The sequence below is a fragment of the Saccoglossus kowalevskii genome, chromosome 4 (assembly GCF_978046115.1).
Source record: "Saccoglossus kowalevskii chromosome 4, keSacKowa6.1, whole genome shotgun sequence".
Lineage (NCBI taxonomy): Eukaryota > Metazoa > Hemichordata > Enteropneusta > Harrimaniidae > Saccoglossus > Saccoglossus kowalevskii.
In genome coordinates, this window is record NC_140644.1 from 1,036,738 (window position 1) to 1,058,486 (window position 21,749).

The 21,749-nt window shown below is 36.2% G+C and overlaps 2 protein-coding genes across 3 annotated transcripts in view; both read right to left on the reverse strand.

Annotated features, from left to right (window-relative positions):
* Nucleotides 1–269: 269 nt before the first annotated feature.
* Nucleotides 270–3,898, reverse strand: LOC102800639 (putative bifunctional dTTP/UTP pyrophosphatase/methyltransferase protein). The gene is made up of 2 exons (XM_006820201.3): nucleotides 3,806–3,898; nucleotides 270–2,160 (listed from the first exon to the last, which is right to left on the reverse strand). The coding sequence occupies exon 2, from the start codon at nucleotides 2,151–2,153 to the stop codon at nucleotides 1,149–1,151; it is 1,005 nt and encodes a 334-aa protein (XP_006820264.1). The 5' UTR covers nucleotides 2,154–2,160; nucleotides 3,806–3,898; the 3' UTR covers nucleotides 270–1,148.
* Nucleotides 3,899–10,127: 6,229 nt separating this feature from the next.
* The window catches only part of LOC100371165 (short transient receptor potential channel 4-like), a 90,404-nt gene continuing 78,782 nt past the window's right edge, over nucleotides 10,128–21,749 (reverse strand). For both annotated transcript variants that reach the window (XM_085497616.1, XM_078011848.2), the window contains 9 exons: nucleotides 20,187–20,690; nucleotides 18,468–18,810; nucleotides 18,092–18,231; nucleotides 16,714–16,820; nucleotides 16,225–16,461; nucleotides 15,388–15,586; nucleotides 14,382–14,576; nucleotides 12,302–12,343; nucleotides 10,128–11,847 (listed from right to left, as the gene is read on the reverse strand). In XM_085497616.1, coding sequence (XP_085353742.1) covers nucleotides 10,834–11,847; nucleotides 12,302–12,343; nucleotides 14,382–14,576; nucleotides 15,388–15,586; nucleotides 16,225–16,461; nucleotides 16,714–16,820; nucleotides 18,092–18,231; nucleotides 18,468–18,810; nucleotides 20,187–20,690 — 2,781 coding nt within the window. In that variant the 3' untranslated portion in view covers nucleotides 10,128–10,833. The remainder of the gene's footprint in view (nucleotides 11,848–12,301; nucleotides 12,344–14,381; nucleotides 14,577–15,387; nucleotides 15,587–16,224; nucleotides 16,462–16,713; nucleotides 16,821–18,091; nucleotides 18,232–18,467; nucleotides 18,811–20,186; nucleotides 20,691–21,749) is intronic.

Consider the following 21,749-nt stretch of genomic DNA (forward strand, 5'->3'; position numbering starts at 1 on the left):
TTATTTTTATGTGTCAGTTTGGTTCAGAGTTTCTATTTTTATGAGTATGTTTTTGGAATTTGTATACCCACACGACAGTTCAGTACATAAACCAAAACACATTCGGAAAAGGTGTGGATGTTATATGTAGGATATGTTACAGTAACTTTGCCATACAGATGAAAAGTGTGCTAATAAGCGTTGGATACAACCTGCGATAAGACATTCAGATCGCATGGCGGGAGGATTTTATATCCCAGAAAAGCCACCTGACTACCACGCACCATCTGTAGAGTTCGCTATGTATTTATTTTATTTCTAGTTCAAGGCCTCGGCCATCTACAAAATAATAATGATATAGGTAGTTAAGGGTACACAGTAGTTTGACAACCAAATTTATAATAACCCCGGTGTCAAAAGCTTTGGAATAATGGAATAAATGGAAAAAAAGTATCAATATTTGGATCACCACGCATAGCCGCCAACAAAATGTCGCATTATAATGTTGTGTAATCGGCATATACACATAAATGACAGTTCATTTTTCACTACCGAAATAATCAACGTTCTACAAAAAAAACGGTATTCCAACTACAAATGTAATACTTACTTGGTATAGATATTGAGCTTCAAATGACGTAAATGCCAGGCATCGCGTTTTACCGGCATTGCTGCTATTGAGCTGGCAAATATATTTCATTCTTGGCACAAAGGAACAGTCAGTGATTTGGTTAATCCCAAATTTATTTAGATATAATTGTATTTGAATATAAAAGTATAATGTTTATGGAATACTTGAACAAAAAGAAATAACTCATACAGCAAGGACGTTCAATTCCCAAGTCCCTGTGAAAATCATAGAAACATAACACTTGAATTTGCCTGATTTTATCCATTTTGAGGCATGAAACTTCCATGCTTGCCATGATGTTCCTGGGTGTAACGTGTTGTGTATGGTCAATTAATCATGTATCTAACACAAATAAACTTATTTTATAAAATGATATTGACAACCTATGAAAAAGTATCAATAGACATTTAATGTCAAGCACTAATGCAAATATGCAACATTCCATCACACATCCAAGCTTAGGGTATTGATTTTCCGCAAACAAATGAAAATTTCCCAGATTCTTGATTGTTACATTGTTTATTAGACACGTCAAGGACTAAGTCGGTTTTGTTGCGATGACAACCCCATACACAAAATCAGACTTCTTTACTTTGACGTCAGTGAAGCCATGCTCTTGTAAGAGTGATCTCAATTCGAAGGCAGACCATTGCTTACCACCCCCTAGCATGGACATGTGCAATGAAAAAAGATGTGCTGTAATTGAAGATCTTTCCTTCTGGTCTTCATAAAGAGTTTCCACGATCACGACCGCACCACCAGGATTGAGAGCTGCATATGTACGACTAAGAATAAGATTAACTTTATCCAATGACCAGTCGTGAATGATACTAGCAAGAAGAATCATATCAACTTTAGGCAGTTCATCAGTCAACATGTCTCCTGCTCGAAATGCTACATTACTCGTTACACCACCAGTAGGTTTGGCAAGCTTCTCAGCAGCGGCAACCACAGCAGGCAAATCTAGAATTGTTATTTCCATCTCTGGATATTTTTCAGACAAGCTGTAGCTCAATCCTCCATTCCCACCACCAAGATCGCAGGCGCTGGAGTAACTACTGAAGTCAAAAGAATTCATCAAAACTGGTGAACGGAAGTTTTGAATCATAGAATCCATACTTTTTAGAAATGCGGTTCGCTTTTTGTGGTCTTCGGCTATCTCTTTAAATCTATCACCAGTATCCTTTTTCAGAAGCCTCCCTTCTTTAACGGCATCTGCCATGTCCGAAAACAGATAGTAGCTCTTATCACGGGAATGCGCCATGGTTACCAAACTTGTCGGACTTGACTTCACCATGTACTTGTTAGCCTTGACGGTATTTGTGTACGATTGGTCTTCTTTTTTCACATAACCCATAGCTACTAAAGCATCGAGCATCTCCTCTGTTACTTTCGCGTCACCACCGGTAATATCAGCGAGGTCGCCAGATGTCATCGTTCTACCGCTCATGTGGTCAAACATATTCAGCTTAGCAGCTGTTATGAGTGTTTGAGAAATGATGAACATATGTAAATCATTGAACACGTCCATAGCTTCAGCCATTATATACCTGCAAACAAAGTGATAAGCATGTATACTATGAACTGAAGTGAGTGAAATGCAGTTGGGCATACTGTGTTTTTAATATCTGAGCCATACTTGGGTCAGATCTCCAACAAGGACTAACTAATACTAATGAAGGTTGCCGGTACTAGTACTAGGCCAAACAAATTTCCAATTAAAATTGTAAATGTAATTGTTATTTCTAATTAATATAAATATATTGTTTCCATATATTTCTATTTTCCAGATCTTATGTTATGTGATGTGATATTTTGCAACATTCCAGAACCCAGAGCAGATATGAGTTGGATATGCCGCTTAGGCATATTACAATTTTGAGCTTCCTAAACTTCACCTTCAAAAAGAATGAGTGGAGCCATGGGGACTCTTCCTCGTTAATAATAATTTGACTAAAACGTACTCAAATTAACCCAAATTTCCACACAGTTGTCCAGTATGTACTCGATGTAGTTGCAATGTGATATAACTGCAATGACAACAGTACAAATCATTTTATTTTAAAAATGTTACCAATGTTAAATATAATTTGTTGAGTGAGACACATTTAGTCTATTTAATATAACACAGTTTTCGTAGATTTCCCTAATCTCTACAAAACAATATTTTCACTCCTGCAAAAATCTAAATTTACTGGCAGAATACAAAGTGTATATAATGAAAGTATATTTCTTGACGTTATCGTAAATTAACACTAAACCACAGTCCCTGTTGAGAGACTGTGACTAAACGCATTTATTAAAAACATTTCTGCACACACTGCAGAGGGCGCTAATATTAATATATCAAGCTTCTTGCACGTTTCTCCGTGGTGACGACAGTGACTCGACACCGGTTTTATAAATCGCAAATACATACAGAACAGCATCACGAAGTAATGATACAGTGAAGGGCACAAAGGTATTCATAAAATGGTTTGTAAAAGTATATTTTTATAAATCAAAACGGATATTAGAATTCAAATTGACCACTCCATAAATGGTATTGTATTATGACATCAACTGGATTGGAAATCAAGCAATGTGAACATGAGTGGCTTCCTTTGTTTTGTTTGCGTGTGTGTTTGTCTTGGTATCCCTGTCTTGTTTTGTTTTTTTTGCATTTTTCTATAGTTGTTGTGACCTTTCCATCCCCTCAGGGGGGATATGTGAGTGTTATTAAATCAATAAATAAAAATAAATTAAATATTCGAATTTGAATGAGAGCTGATATTTACATACGTTCTCAAGCTAAGGCACATTAATGTGGTATTTACGGTAATAACCGTTTTATAAATTTTACCGTTAGTAATTTTAATCTATAGTGTTTCCGAGGTTCCCATGAGCACTTTCCAAGGTTACCATGTTTCCGGTCCATTCTACACTTCAAAAATAAATTCAGTCGCCGAGACTCAGTATGACTGCCAACGAATCTAGCAAAGAGTCAGCTCGCATACACGTGTCAATACGTATATGCGTTATCGCTAAGGCGCAGGTATTCGTATACCATATTTAGGTACTATTGTCTGTGCCTAACCCGTCACGCTTACATCATAAAGCTGATGTGAGCAGGCAATCAAGTTAACTATAGAACCATTTTAAACATTAAAGTAATATTCGTTGGATCAACAGACGTAATGGAGCAGATATACGTACCTACTTCTGATGATGAGCGCAAAAATGAACCTTGGTTGGCGAAGATACGAACAGATTGTTGACGTACCAAACAGCTCAATAGTCACGTGTCCGAGCAGCAGGAATGTCAGGTGATCAATGATCACATGTCAGGGGTCACGCCAATTTTTGCTGAAAGAGCGTTGGTCGTCGCGACGCGTCCTGTTCGACATGGGACGTCATGACGTACACAACGCGTGTAAAATACATTGTCTACATGAAATTCGAACACGCGCTGCTTGACGACCACTGCCCTTTATAAGTTAGTCGCAACAAATGTACTTGTCATTGCAATCTGTTCTCTGTTGCCCTTTTCATATATGGGTGTGAGTAAAATGTGTCTTACATAACTGAACCAAATGACGTTGTATTTATATACACGCAGCATCTACTTATTATACCACTTTTGGTCACGTGACCCATTGTTCTATCCGCCGTCATTTTTGTAATAATGTAATTTAAACAAATAAAAAATGTAAATTGGTAGACATAAACAAGGTGTAAAATGTAATCCACTATTTTTTTCGTCCGTAATTTGTACAAAGATATTATTTTTGTAAGCGGATAAAAGTAATTCGTACGCAATTTCCAATTTTGACTCTTTAATACAAATTATCAAAAATATTATAAAAATGTAAAATTTAATTAGGAATTTGCTTTATCTGTAAAGTGTAAAAACCTATTTTTTACTGTAATTGGAACTTTTATTTTACTTATTTTACGTAAAATTTCGTTATTGTTTCTTGTAACCTGTAAGCCCCCTCAGCTAAGGGGTTAGCCAACGTGCAAGTATGATAGGGGTCCATATAATATGTTACAGTTACGTAGCCAAGACCATGTTGGTTTACACAATATGTACAGCTATCTGTAGCATTTACACTTAGTATACGACTACAACTATAAAAATCACATTCTGCACAATTTACTGGAATCTGACAAAAACAGTGGGTTTATACCTGTGAAACCACACTTCTCGTGATGTTTTGAAAATATATGTTTAAGTGTAATCTGAGCATGATGTTAAAAGGCGGTATTCGTCGCGCCACCCATGCGCAAGATATTACATTGACTTTTGCGCAGATCAACGAGTACAAACTGAGACGTTATCAAGCTTTAATTAAGTGTTTTTTCAGGTCATTGATCGGCGTTGAAGGGGTCACCGGCGGTAATTTGTGCAAGTCGCACCCAGGTCAAACCTCATACTTGTGATTTCCATTGGAAGTGCGCATTGGAGTGTGGGAGAATCAATGTTTATTAATACAAACATGCAAACATGCGCAGCGCGAAGACCATCGCCATTCAATCTTGTCCGAAATATAAATTGACTGCCAGATATTTTGCAATTCAATGATTGAAATATTTAAGCAAACAAATGCTTTAGTTGTATCATCATAACATAATAAAGGCCGTTAAAAAATATACTGAATCCCCTAAGATGCGGCATATTGGTCACATGGTTTGGCGGCCATCTTGAATTTAAGACGAATATTTCAGTGCTAAATTGTACATACTTCTGGTCTGAGCATTCCGGAATTTGGCTTGTAGTGTCATGAATTTGTTTTTGCGTATCTGTTAACCGACTTAATTAGCTGATTATTAGCGAATTGCTGTGTTATGTCTGTCATCGTTTAGGCCTATTTGAAGTTTTGGACGGAACTTGGCTCAGTGATTTGGAACTAATTACCAGATAACCGTCGCGATTCTGACAGTTGGTATTCATAGTTATTAATGTAGTGAACGATTAATCAAAAGATATGACGTATTCAGTACTTAGTGTGATTGGCTTTATGATTGAAGGTTACGCCCTAGAGTCTTTTTACTGCTTTGTAATTGGTTAGAGTTTTGAAAATGAATAAAGAAAGTTTTGAGTTGGTCTTGGGGAGCACAGCACGAGAGACGCAGTCGTGGTCCAGTCCTGGAGAGCCTAGTGGCGAGTGTTGACGCAGTCTAAAAGAGTCTTGGGCCAGCCTTGCGATAGTCTTGGGGACTTTTCCCCAGGGCGCTGTGTCTTATAGAGTGCTCGATTGACCGACTAAGACGAGAGCTGAAACGTATTTCGTTGTGTACGTCTTATTTGACTGTAAAGTATAAGTGACTTTCCCGATCCCGTACCTCAAGGGGACGAGATATAGAGACGAGGCGAGATTCCCCCCTGACACTGTGGCGAACCCCGAGAGTAAAAGAATTACCCCTGATAGTAGCATCATATGCACATGATCTAATGAAATTGCTTGCATCTCATTTGCAAATTTGTTAGTATTTAACAATTCCACGTGGTCATTTTGAAGAGCATCACACATACAAAAACAGTTTGCAATGTATTGCGGGAAATGAGAGCGCTCTGTTTACAATACATATTGAATTAACAGTGTTTTAACATAGACATGTCTACTAGCGCCATAATGAAGGCATTGGACAAGAGAAATTGCTAACATTTTTGAAGACCATATATAGTCATAGAACTCTATAAATATGCATATATATAATATCTTGAGCACTATTAAATATATTGTATTGAGTCAATTGTATCGAAGACTATCATCATATTCTATTGCCAAATATGGTCATAGAACTGATTATTAAATCTGCATATCTATATTATCTCGAGCACATGGAACCAACACTATATTAAAGACATTGGGCAAAGGAAATGGTCAAGAACTATATGGCCATGGAACTAATCAAATATGCATAACTATAATATTTCGAGCACTATTCAAAATAACCAATGCTATATTCAAGACATTGGACAAGAGAAATAACAAATGTGTCTGATGACCATATATGGTCATAGAACTCATTAAATATTTATATTCCTAATATGACAACTAGTAAAGATAGATGCATGTAACCATGTCAATGTTGAAGATATTGGACAAGAGAATTGGCCAAGAACTCATTATATATGCATGCCTCTAATATAATGAGAACTATTAAAGATAGATATATGTGTTCATTTCAATGTTGAAGATATTGGATAACTGGCCAACATATTCGAACATATTTGTCAACAGAGTGTGGAAACTAGATACGTTTATGCTGTTTTAGGCTTTGGATCCGTTCATGACAGACATCCCATACAAAACTATACCTGAAGTACATAGGGATACATAGGTACATTATTGTTAAATATTTCAATAGTATTTTAGAGAATCATTTAAGCGTAATTATTTGCATTTAGCCTTTGCATCTTTAAGTTTTTGTTTTGTTCTGCACAATCATTAACACCTGATCCACGATGTAACCTTAATAGTATTAATAATGATTAATGGTTACCTTCTTTCATGTTTAATATATATTATTGTAGTCTCTCACATTCTAGTAATCCAAGGTGATTGAAAAAGGCCCGGTCCGAAGGGTCTGCATACATTCATAATTGAATATATGGCTGACACTCTATTGACAGACAGATGCGTTTTGAAAAATAAACTCAGACACATTAAAACTCACTTGGGATCAACTTATGTTTAATGGTAACATATACAATTGCCTGTTATCACGCTATAGGTAGTATAACAAACACTACCTTCATGTGCATTGTGTGTATGCCACTGTAGACTTCATCTAATTACATATTCCAGCGGGTTCAGCAGATGACTGTATGACATTCGAAACAAGTACCGTCAGTAAACACGTAGATTACTGGTGTCAAGGGGCTGACACCTCAACGAACTTGATGACAAAACAATTATTAAACTGTAAACCGAGGGTTACATAACAAATTGGATCCTTTTTGTGACAATTACTCATTTCAGCTGCGTCTCAATGAGTAATTGTCACATTAGGGAGAAACCTCTGCATGCATTCTTCAGTTGCAGTTAATAATGAATGGACGTTAATAATAATTAGATAATTGCTGACTGTCGAAATTGTAAAATAACAGACATAAACCAAATATTGTTTGGCATATTCGCTTAATTCTTCAATCATATACATTTTTTTTTTAAACGGAAAATATTGTCTGCAATTATTTAGGTATAGCAGCTAATTTTACGGACATGAAGCCTGATTCAGAGTTTTGTTTTCAAAGAAAGAATACTTAGTAAATATAATGTATTTTGTATTTCTGGGAAATGACGGCAAGCCATTCACAAAATGACGTTCGAGACACGATATGACGTTCGTCGAACCACTTTCTGAAATTAATTTTATGGCATCGATGACGCGTTTGGCAATATATGTCTGTACAGTGAATAGTCAATATTTTAAACCTAAGGCAGGAAAAGTGATTTATACAATAGCGTGTCGTATCACGTATGTAGAGGGCACCTCACTGTGCGTCCTACAATATTACATTTAATTTATTAGCCCATACGTTATACGCTGGATTCATTAAACACAAAGGTTCACCCCAGTATCCCGTTGATAATTATATCCGATATATTCATCACGAACATGCTGACAGACTACTCCGTGCCCAATACACGGTAACCATTCGTTCTATCATGCTTTATCATCATAAATAAAACTGTCATTAAATATTTCCAGCAACTCCGTGTCCACTAGGCTATACTCAACACTGAAACACTTGTATATGACATGTGTCCATTTTGCCGCAATGAGAGTACATTTTGAATTATTATTAATAATTTCATTATTTAAGTTATGTTATTGTTGTTTACTACTATTATCATCATGATTTTTTTAATTATCGTAATTAGGTTTTCAAGACACATGTCTTGGAAACCTATTGTAATCGTTATGTTTTTTATTATTATTCCGCCAGATTTTTCGCTAAGCGCTATTCGAACACCGTTGCACATATGTTGAAAATTTGTTCATATGTTTGTAAAGTTTGATGAGATCTAGTGCATATCCTAATGATGACGCATATTGGTCACGTGGTACGGCGGCCATTTTGAATTTAAGGCAAAAAATGGCATGCTCATTTAAACACCTTTCTGAAGGTCTAGGAGTCTCAAACTTTCGCTTAAAAGCAGCATTGGCCATAGAGCTACGTATTTCACGAAAAAAGTTGAACGGTCATGTGACTTTTTTTCTAGAATTTTTCGAAATATTGTTTTGCATCTCATTTGCATAATTTTGATCGTATCAAAATTCCACGCTGTAATTTTGAAAAGCATCATACATACTACCGATTAATCAAAGAATCATGAAAGTGCGACCAGCAGTTTTGGAAGAGTTGATTTATGAATCTTTTTCATATTTTATATAAAATAGTCAGCAATGATGCATTATGGGAAAGGGGGAGGGCCCTAAATACGATACACATGGAATTGCCATATATTGAGAACTATTGCATATACAAACATGGAGCCAACGCTATATTGAAGACATTGGACAAGAGAATTGACCAAAATATTGGATGACCATATATGGTCATGCAACTCATCAAATATGCATGTCTTTAATATCTCAGACACTATTGCAAGTACAAACATGCAATCAATGCTATATTGAAGACATTGGACGAGAAAATTGACCAACACAGTCGATGACCATATATGGTCATATAACTCATTAAATATGCATGTCTCTGATATCCTGTGCATTATTGCAAGTACAAACATGGAACCAACACTATATTGTATATATTGAACAAAAGAATTGACCAACACAGTCGATGACCATATATGGTCATATAACTCATTAAATATGCATATCCATAATATCTCGAGCGCTCTTAAAGATAGAGACATGTACCCAAACCTATATTGAAGGCATTGGACAAGAACATTTACCAACGATACACATAGAATTGCCATATATTGAGAACTATTGCATATACAAACATGGAACCAACGTTATATTGAAGACATTGGACAAGAGAATTGACCAAAATATCGGATGATCATATATGGTCATAGAACTCATTAAATATGCATGTCTCTAATATCTCAGGCACTATTGCAAGCACAAACATGGAACCAATGATATATTGAAGACATTGGACAAAAGAAAATTGACCAACATATTTGATGACCATATATGGTCATAGAACTCATTAAATATGCATACAGTCTCTTGTTTATGTTTCGGCGTTTTTTCAATAAAATAAAATATCATTTGTGTGTGTGTTTATTTCGCGGTAACCCGGCTTTCCAGTTGTACTCTCCCTTATTCTAATATATTGTAAAACACCAAAAAACAAAACAAAAAAACAACAACAACAAGAGACTGTATGCAAGTCTAATTTGTGAGCGGTTTTCCACTCAATGCGCACAAACAATATTAACACTATAAAATCCTTTGTTGTAAAAAAACAATACACTATGACAGTGTTACAATATAATGCAACGTAAAGTCTTTTTTATGTATTGTCATTACTGCAACACTAGGTCAGTTAGAGAATGTATTATCGTGAATTTCGTTTAATTATCAAGCAGTTATGTACAATTTACAGTTCTGCAGATTATCATATACAGTACAGAAATCTATAAAATATATTCAATTCGAAGTAGAAAAAAATTAGGAATTGTGTTCTAGGATAACTGAAATGGTTCCTAATTCCAATTGGTCGAAACCCTTACTGGTTGAAATAAACATGTAAATGCGACTAAAACCATAACAACGTGTTACAATACTTCAAAATGATACATGTAGTTTCGTATGTACAATATATATATATATATATATATATACAATGTCAAATGTACAATCGAAATTCGAAAAGAAAGTTGCATCGTTGTAACTTTTAATAAAAACGTAACTTATTAATTATTGTCTTCTGGTCTCTTGTAATCTTTCGAAATATGTGTTTTGCGTGTCAAGAATATATTGGTTTACACCTGAGGCATTGTATATATTTGCTTAAAATACCTAATTCTAATCTATTTAATATATTTTGCATAATTCATAAAGCGTAATATTGCAATCTTAATTATTTCTAATTTCTGAATACTTTTCATGGGATATTTAATTGATGAGTATTTATTAATAGTTGATTTGCATATGAAAATGAATACCATAAGTGAATCTTTGATTTGAGGAAAGAGTCTAGCTTGCCTAGCATAGAACCACTGTACATATAACGCGTAGTCGCATCTTACTCATAGCTCGCTATTAGGCATACGTCCATTGTACATATAACGCGTAGTCACATCTTCGCCGTCCGGGCTTCTACCACCCCATAGAAATGATGATCGTTTAGCGGGCATTTTCATCATTGGTATCGGGCTCTTTTTCTCGGGTGACTTCTTGTGTACAAGTCCGCTGACAGTAGAAATATTGTCATCATTGCCCGCTGAGGGATTTGACAGCTGATGTAACGAATGTGCCGCTTCATCGAGTTCTTCGTTTGATTCCTGGGACTGAAAACTTGCATTTTGAGAAGCCACCCCCGATGTACTTTGTGATTCTCCTGTCGACCCTTGTGGACTATCCGGTGTAACTGGTAGTCCACAAACTTCATGTTGAGCAAATACTTTTTCTCGACGACTGTTGCTATTATCGTCTTCAGACAAAGGGTGAATAGATGTGTTCTCGGGTTCTTGGCCATGTTGCTCGGCCTCTTCGTACAGTGTAGTTTGGCTTAACCTCCCCTGCCATAATGCTTTTGGAGTGGTTGGTGTCGATGGTACGCCTGTAGATGATAGAGAACTAGATCTTGTTTTCTGAGATGACATACTCTGACGACGAAATTCATTCACTGCGCTCACTACTGTTTTCACATTTTTAACTTTCAAAAAGTCTGGCATAGAATAATCTTCTTCTTTGATTGGAGCAATTTTGATTCTTTTCACGTCTGTCTGACCTGTATACTGGTATTTCTTTCCTTTACGACCGCTGCCAAATCCAGTGAATCCTTGCTGCAGATGGGGAGGCAGTCCATTGGCAGCATTGGCAGACAGGGAACGCGACGATTTAGATGCATCCACTGTGTTTTTAGCACCGCCACATGCACAGTATCCCGCCTGTCTTTGATTAAGTAATGAAAGTATTTCGTATCGAAATGCTGAAATGTCTTGTTTTATCTCATTCAGATCATCTTCACTGACCCCATCGGCTTTGTTCTCACGTTTCATATTAGTGATATATCGTTTTATTAGTTTCCTCATCACGTCCTGCAAAAAAGGTAAGAAAACAACTGTAGCTACTGATAAGATGTGCTACATAAAACTATCCAGTGGATGAAAATAATAAAATTGTCCTTGAACAAGTAGAGATGTCAGAATACGCATTACAACTTGAAAAGTAATGTGTTTTGCTCATTTCGGTGAAATCAAATCGCTAATTTTCATTTTCACATATATTGAGTTAAGTTATCAATCTTGTACGTCCGCTGCAGCGGGGGGAGACGTCATCTGCGCATGCGACAGACGGGCATAGCGTGTCACCGTTTACAAATAAGCGTCTACCCATGACCCTTTGCGTTTTTTATCGTGGTTGCTCTCCATGCATTGAATCGTGTTAAGAGTAAACGCCCTCGTTGTGGAGAGTAGTCGCTTATTAGCAAGTACGACTAAATTTCCGTGCGTACGCAGTTGACGACCCTTCCGCTATTACACGAAACAATACCTGGTATTCTTTGTCTCGTTCACGTCGTTCAGACTGTATTTTCTGTCGAGAAACCAATTTAATATTCATTATGGTTACGGAGAGAACAATGCATCTGTCGAATAGTATTTGGTTTCAAATTGGAAATGTCACAATATGTATACACGGTGTTCCTTAGTATGTGGTGAATCTAACAAACAAACAAACAAACAAACAAAATTGTGTTCGTTCAATGCATACAGGCTCCTGCTGTCGCCATGCAAAAGATTGCTTAATAATGTCAGATATGCATTGGTGCATTGAATTTAAATAAGAATATCATACTTTGTAAAGTGGTGTATGAAATACAACGCACAACGCATGAATATCGTGAATATAAAAAGAATATAGTCGTGTGGATGTGTACGTTATCACGCCCCGTGATACATACAAACATATTAGCAAAATAATAGACAATAATCGATAAGCATAAACGGTATTATTATTTTAAAAAGTATATATAACTCAACTTCACATAAATTATACACTCTTTACCAACTTCAAGTGCATTAAATTGATTATTACACTTCACAGTGTTTCTGTCCCGATAAGCACATATATCCTTTTTGAAGCACACGATCATTATCCGATAGCAGGATACAAGAAAACTCTACCCTACGATTTCACACCCACATCACCATTCCATGCGTTTTAATTTGGCGAAATGCGCTCAATTTCTCATCAAGCATGCATGAGTTAAGCCAAGCATGCAGTATAATAGACGGGCATTGCTCGGTTGAGGGGCTTACCTGGTCGCCAGGCTGCGTACATATTGTGTGAGAAGATAAAAGTGCAGATTGGGAGGATTAGAAAGAAAACAGATCATATGAGCGATAGGCAAATATGGCAGACAAAAGTGCTAAGCCTGTAGAAACTCATAGCACAGTGAATGTAGAATTAGTATTCAAATACGCGAGTCATTTATCGTATATATTATTACAAAAACGTGATCTAATTATGACTTTAAAAAACTATCTGACTAACGGTTGTTACTATAGTTTGCATTCTGCTTATGTTGGATCGCACGCTAATTAAAACTGTATACTAAGTATACAATATATCGTATATGTAATTTTTTTCTGATGTGCCATATACTACTCTACATACAAGGTTATACACTTTATGTTATCTTTGCGGAGTTATCTGAGAGAGTTCTGACTATGGTACATAAATCTGTCATCAAAAAAGGTGAGTAAGATTATGTTATTCGAAAACCTTGAATATTGATTCATATTTTAATAACAGTTGGATTGTTAAGACATCAGTTGAAAGTCTATTACTGGATCAACAAAATGTTCTCCTAAATCGATTAAGAATTATACCCGTTAAGAATGCTCTATACGACTTGGAGTCCGTGGACGTAGTTATCAAACAGTTTTTAAATAAATCAGCCAAATCTGCAAAAAAGTGTGCCATCTGGCATCAACGCATATTCGTCCTCTTTCTTGCTTGACTATAATGAGCAAAACATCTTGCGTAGAATAGAGGGCGCGCCGCTCAAATTTAGTTTTTTTTTAGATAAAAATCGCTGAAGAGCAAGGATCAGATCAGTTGTTCCGAGCTGTTTCGGTGTTAGTATTTTTCCGTTTGAATTTATCAGTTGTATTCATTGTGCTGGCGAGGGTGACAACAATGGTTTCTACGTTAACATGGGATAACGGTCACGTGACGTCCACCCGGCCTGAACAAGCATTCAGACTACAACACAATACCTCAGTAAGGTACGTTCAATACACTACAGTAGTACGTTATAGTACAATACATTATAGTACAATACATTGTATTACAATACATCACGTTACGTCACGTTGGGTACATGCGATTAGTTTACTGAAGGAAACATTTCGAAGCGAGGCGGGCGATACACATGGCAGCTTATGTGGTATGAGTACATTGATATGCAATACAGAGAATACCCTTCCAGTACACCAATCAGTAATACATTCATCTTTGGAAGACAGTGATTATACAGTAACGTGAGAATAATTGACTTATAGTGTGATAGTATTGGTTACCAGTGTGTAAAAAAACAGATAGTCTCCCGGCATTGTTTGACACATACCCGTGTGGTCTTCGTAGCGCTTCGTTTGAGTCTCTCCACACGACCACAACATTTCTTTTTGAACCACAGAAAAATATAATACAGAGTCTTGGGTGTTGGAATTATATTCAGTGGTACAGGTAATGTGCCGCCTTCGTCGAAGTAACTCATCCAGAGCCTCGATCTGGCAAACTTCCATTCCACGTCAGCCTTGTTCTTTATGAACAATTCAAAATGTGTCAGTGCAAGATATTTAGTTTTGTCATTGTGAGATAAGCTACTGTATGAGTGTTATTTGTCTTTGTATTGTGTAATTTCATAAGGTGCTGATATGCAAATAACTCAAACGCTTATATGTATTGTAACTCATATACAGTTCATTTTCAATGTTCAGTAATAAGTCATTAATACAATCAATATGGTAAAAATACAGATCTATGTCATTGTTGTAGCCTATTCAATACACTGCATATGTTATTCATGTTTATACCGCAGATTTAATTTCACGTATTTGTCTTTGTAAAAAAAATTTTTACCCGCTACAGTTTTATTTAAATTTGCAAACTACTATGGTTGCATGATTCATATAAAAATTGTAAACTGCTACAATTGTATTTATATACTGATTGTAAACTGATATGGCTGTACACATGTATTCATATTGAGATTGTATACCACTATAGTTGTGTGTATATGCATATTGTAAAAGATCATGGTTGTATTCATATACAGATTGTATTTATGTTGTATGTGTGTTTGTATTTTGTATTTATATGTAGTTTTTTAATTTAATGTGGCTCTATTAATATGTAGATTTGGTGTTGTAAACCACTATGGTTGTTGAGGATTGTACACCATTCCCGAAGAAACCTATATGCTGTATCCATATGGAAATTGTAAATCGTTATCGTAATAATCACACGTATTTGTAATCCGCTATTTTAAATCTCGCATAATTTATAATATATATACAAACTATCCAATATTTTGTGTTCTGGACAGGATATGAACTTAATACATTATTTACCTGTATTTTTTGGAAGGACACGTTCATCATAGCAATTAGCATATTAATGAGGACAATAATTGAGGTAATACAATAGCATGACATCATAACGGCGCCAATCCAGTCTGTAAACGAGTGGTGGCCGCCAGTCACTTGGGTGTTGCTGACATCAACTAATCCAAATATCGTCCATATCAAAGTTTCAGCTGCGTTATATAACCTATATTAGTATAATAAGATGACAGAGTGAAATTATTATATCGCATTATATCGAATGCTTCCAAATAGTTATATTTGTGAATATCATCGCGCCAGTACGCATGCGTGCAGTCGCTGTACACAGCAAAGGAGTCGCGTATGATGAGAACATGTCAGAACATGAAATGTATCCACTAGAGTTGGTCATGTGGTATGAAATGCACACCCATTTCGTAGTACTTATCACATCACTCATATCATCTAGCTCCCCCAAAAAGTGATATCGAGTGATAGTTACAAAATTCTCGATCGTTATTATCACGTATGTCAACGATCAAGTGATATAGCGCATATATTCAGTATTATCTCGTCGTTATCAGATACAATTCGGCATAAAAACAGCATAATGGCATAGCAACAAACCATCATTGTTCTGGGTATATCACTTGATATATTGCCACTATAACACAATTAATATATATTTTGGTATAGAAGGACGGCCATTTTTTTCAGAAATATTAATAATTACGCAGCTAAATAGAATGACTTTATCAATTCTGTGATGTTACATATGTGTTACGTATGTCATCTATATCCTACAGTCTTCCAGTAAATACCCATAATTTGTATTAACGCTATAGGCTTGGTGTATTAACTTACGTGCTGTATGCATTATTAGGATTTTGACAGGTAACACCGATGCATTCACCGGCAGCACTCAACACATCCGTTGTACTGTAGTAAAAAAACAGCTGATTAAGACCAACAGCAAATGAGACCAGCACTAGAGCTATAATGCACAGGAACTTACAGATATCTTCGACCATTCTACCTAATGATATCTGCAACGGACCCAATTGCGCGTTCGCCGTGAATAGGTAGAACATACGCAGTGTGCTGTAAAAAAGAAAAGAAAAAACATGACAATAATTTATACCGTTAGGTCACTATGGCAACAAAATATTGTTTGTCAGGACATGTAAATATACATATTACACGAACTTGATAGTCCCGTCTTGTCGTGTGACGTATGTGTGACGTACGTATATATTGGTGATGTAATCGACGTTACAGAGCGCATGGATATGTGCGTGCGGGGGTGGATATAACATGCTTGCGTTGTTGCTTAAATCTATAGCGTGTACTAACCTGAATATATTAGCCACTGCAAATACAGCCTCTGCGACTAGTGTTGGATCCCATGCATCCCACTCCTTCCTTGGTAGAATTTCTGGACCATCGTGCCATACATGTATCTGTAACAAGACAGTCAATGTGTGACGTATTACTTGGTTTTTATTTAGGTTTAATATATTTAGAGCGTGTGTCTGGTCATGCATTGAGGCTCAAAACAACATCGCGACATTATTACTAATAATTAAGGTCAATCTGCATTTTAAATCATTTTGATCTAAAAAAAATACTGCTCATTTAATATTCACATGAAATATTAATAGCAACCTTAAACAACGAGTAGACTAACTCGGTAAATCGTCATAATAGAGAGATTAAGATGCGCATACGAGAACGGAACGAGAACGGATACGTCACCGCTTTGTGCATGAGCTCCGCGCGAACCAATGACGTCATCGGTTGCCTGGTCGTACGGCAGTCGTTTTGAACGTGATAAAGGTGACTGACTCGTAGTTGATTTTCCGAGAGCTTTTCTCGCTGTCAATTTTAATTGATTTTTACTGACATTGATAAAACGTTTTATATTAGAGTGATTTTGTATATTTATGATAAAATAAGAAATATTGGATGCAGTTTAGCTGCTATTTATACCCACTGAAAACGCATGACATTGTTCTGCTGAAAGACGTCGGCAAACAGGCCTGGGACTTCAGCTGAGAGTGGATGGAAATAGCGAGAGCTCTGTCAAATGTATGTGAACTAACTACTAATTCTGATTCCGGACGTGAAATGACATAACAAATTTTATTGGATATTATGGTTGCCCAATGATAGACGGATTGACATGGTTCTGGTTTCAGTTACGTTCCCGTTGTGGACGCTTGTACTTAATCGTTTTCTGACACCCGGGAACGTAACGCAAACGAAATTAGAACATCACGTTACGTTCCCGTTACGTACGCAAATCTTAAACTCTCTATTTAGTAAGTGGGTCAAATTTGAGAGGAATGCATGCTCAATTATCACCCTCTCGTAGACTGACATGCATCTGAATTAAGGCGCTGTGGAAATAGCAACTGTTATATTATTCTGTATTATATTTTATTTTCTGAATGTACAACACCTGGAAAACACAGAGACGGAGCAGTTATTAAAGTCGCATTGTTGTATGCATGCGTGTTTATAATACATTCTCGTCGGTAGAGATTTGTCTTGGTAATAAAGTATTCCACATATACAATCAACTAAATTTAAAAGTACAGTTGTTACAAAGCGACTCTTTTTACTTAGACTTGGTTGTTTTATACCAAAATTACGCTTTAAAAGAATATTCTCTTTGAACGTTTTCAAAGTCACCTGAAACGTTGAATTAAAAACACGTATGATGATTTACCTTAAGATGAGCTGTCAATCTTAAACCAAAGGTTGCTATATACATACTGTTTATAATGAAATCTAACAGATTCCACCAATCTTTCATATAATTAGGAACGCCTTTGTCCCATAATTGCTTTATTTCCGCCCAAATGTAACCTATAATGCAACCAATCAGGAAATGTTTAAAATAACATGTAACAAAATAATAGTTTCGTCATAAGCTATTGTTAATATTAATGAGGCAATAACGAAGCATCATAAATGTAATATAAATGTATAGATTTCCACATACATGGTCAAACATTTTATTTTGTTTATTTCTCGGAGTAACAGAAAGGGATCTTTGAAGAAAAGCATACAGCTGCCATTGCTATAACGATGACGTCACTCACCTATCACATACACCATGATGCACTTCTCTACTGTTGACGGTGGTGGCGCTCTTAAATCTTTTCGTTCTTTATAATACTCCATTTGTTGCGATGCCAACACCAATAATACTATGAACATCATATCTGAGGCACAGTGGTTGAGAAACTTGATAAATGGAAGACGGGCCAACCTGCCTAGTTTACTACACGGGACAATAAGATAAAACAAGGAAATTGCAGGGTATACCAGAGCTATACATATAATAATGATTGCTTTGACGCCTAACGGGTGACGTTTCCAGCCATTAAGACCCTGGTACCATAGTTCCGCCAGTAACTGCTGACAGTTTGGGTGTGCTACAAACTGAAATTGAAACAAATATATACATTACAGCTGGTGTCAAAATAATTAGATTGATTAGGGAACATATGACGTCAGACCATGGTGATCGACCAGGTGTGTCAATCTGTACTCGTACATGAAGCCAATTTAATTCGCTTGTCAATAAATGTGTACCTAATAAAAGTAAGTTGAGTGTGCAATTGGCGACAATAACAAAGATAGCCCCGTGTGCTCATACATTTAACGGTATGTCGTACATACGCCTACTAAGCTCTCATAGTTGTTGTTCAATTCGATGCGTAGATGTTTCAACTCCCTTGTGAGTGCCATGCAAATTGCGTCTACTTGAATATATTAGATTGTGTTTATTTTTAGCACAGGGAAATGTTGACAATTAAATGAGGTTAACGAATGAATGCATGTAATATTCTGCAGTGCATATTCGTTTTGAATACATTGGTTTAAAGTATAGATCGTAGGAGTCATCGACACTAATGATGTTTCCATTTTATTGAAAGATAAGAACATGGCAATGTGTTATGGTGATGCACTCACTGCCATGTTGGTGAATTGCAGTCGAATTTGAGGTTTCAAACACAAAATTCACTCGATGGCAATATTCACCGAACATTATTAAATACTCTGAGTTGCATCCACGTTGTAACGCTTTACAAATATTTTTAAAATTTAGATTTGATTTAACGTTTAGAAAAAATCCACAGAGAATTTGTGTAAAATAGTAAAACTCGGAGACGTTATATTGAGGCGCCATAAGTTTGTGGCCCTGTATTTCACTCCCAACAAGACTCAAAGCTGGGTGACATAACACCTCCGTGGATGTGTTGTAGGATTTTATTCCTCTAACAAACGAAACCCCCAGCTAGGGTGCACAATATCTTATTGAGTGTGTTTCAGGAATCAACTCCAGGAACACACTAGAACTCTGAGGTGAGAGATAGGTTTGTTTGACATGACTCACAGTCTTGCTATAAAAGAGTAGTGACGTCATTCTGTAACACTTATTTTACCTTTATCTACTGCATCCAGCTCGTGTAGATTCCCCAGCATCTATCTGTTTTCACAAGACTCAGGTTGAAACTATTCGTGCGAAAATTCATCAACACTACTTTCTAATTTCGGTTTACTCTAAGTATAATTTGCTCTTGTAAACAAACTAATTCAATAATATTAATATTTCATTTCGTATTTTTGTGTGTGAGTTCCAGTTATCTGTGTTGCATTCATAGAAATCGTTACAAGTCTGTTCCATGAATAAAAAATCAAACATGCACGATTTACACTTTGTTTTCATACTTATAAACATCTTCAATATGTCTGGAAATGTGTGCACTGTCGCCGAAACGTTTATTTATTCATTTAGATTCGCTGAGACTCACCGATTTTTGTCTGTATCTAACAGCAAGATTTAACCGACTCAGTTCTTCGTATCCAGTTGGCGATGTATGATCTCGGTTAAGTATTGTCCCCAGTTCTTTTGATCCCCTAGTTTGATCTAATAAATCCTCGGCAAAGTTTTTACACTGGTGTACTAGCTTTTCATAATCGGCCTTGAATTCATTTTCGATACGCGCCAGGCTCCGTAACTCGCCACTTAATTCAAATGCAGTCAGGATGGGATCATCGCATGTCAGAGCAATTAACGACGGGCTCGTTAATGCTTTATAAATATTCAATCTTGATCGAGAGTGCCTGAGTCCGTCGTGCTTAATGCTGCTTTTGCAGTCATTGCAGCCACATTTCACAGTATGTGGTTTGGGAATAGAAGAGCCACGTTCAATCAATATTTTTAATATTTCGTAATTGTTCTTGTGCGCTGCAAGCATGACCGGTGTAATGTCAGGAGTGAAGTCCGTTTCATTCTGATCATGAAGTATTTGTGCCTGAGAAAATAAATCACACATTATTCATTATTATATTGTTTCATTGGAAGATATAAAAATGCGTGGCCAAGTTTGTTACGGGTAAGTAAGCAAGAGAGAACATTTACGTGTTTCACTGATTGTTCTAGGGATACTACGTGTGCCGCCCTGCGTCGTTAAGACTCACATGACTTCCCATTGACATCTGACAAGACATCTAACGCTAATCCCAAAAGTACATGTAGTCAGGTAAAATAACGTGTGTGTCTGGTGAAAGGTCATATATATACTAAGCTTATAAAAATGTTCACCTTTTTTAACTGAGCTATCGCGATTACTCTATGGCTATATATATATTTTTTTATTTTATGAAACATCTAAGTTTCCAAGCAATAGCAAATCGTACACTTACATTTCCGCTATAGATTCAGCATTGTTACACAGTATATCAACACATGCATGTTATTCAAACACTGCCGATCGCCGTGTTATCGTCTTTCAGGCTTTCCTGTCGTTCTGCCGTACATTGTAAACTGGTTTCAAAGCTTGTCATATTACATAAAATGTATCCAATTGAACATTGTATGACATTACTTAATTTGAACAAATCGAACTCCATATAGTCAATCAATAAGTATACCTAAAATGGCATTAAAATAAGTGAACTCAAGATATACGATAATATGGGATAACGTTATTTATCGTTTAAATGACGTGAGTATTATACACAATTATTTGCGTTTGCGCAATAAAGCCAATCATTTAAATTTGATACATTAGTAAAATTAATGTGTGTTAATGTACGTAGTGGTTACAACATGACCCGGGCAAATGTAATTCTTTTCAACAAAACCATTAGGTATGCATGACACATGCGCACAAGCAAATACTCGGCATAATGTCATTTTACATTTCCACGGTGAATTTAACTTGAATTAGCCGATATAGCTGTAATATTTTATTGGATGAAAACATTAACGAAAGGTCGCCTGGAAAAATATTATTAGGATATATAAAACTAAAGTATTCACGGCACGTAGCAGTGTGATATCCTAATATGAAAGCCCTTAACTAAACACG

Coding starts and splice junctions, on each gene's coding strand:
- LOC102800639 (XM_006820201.3), bottom strand. CDS start 2,153: ATGGCTGAAGCTATGGACGTGTTCAATGATTTACATATGTTCATCATT.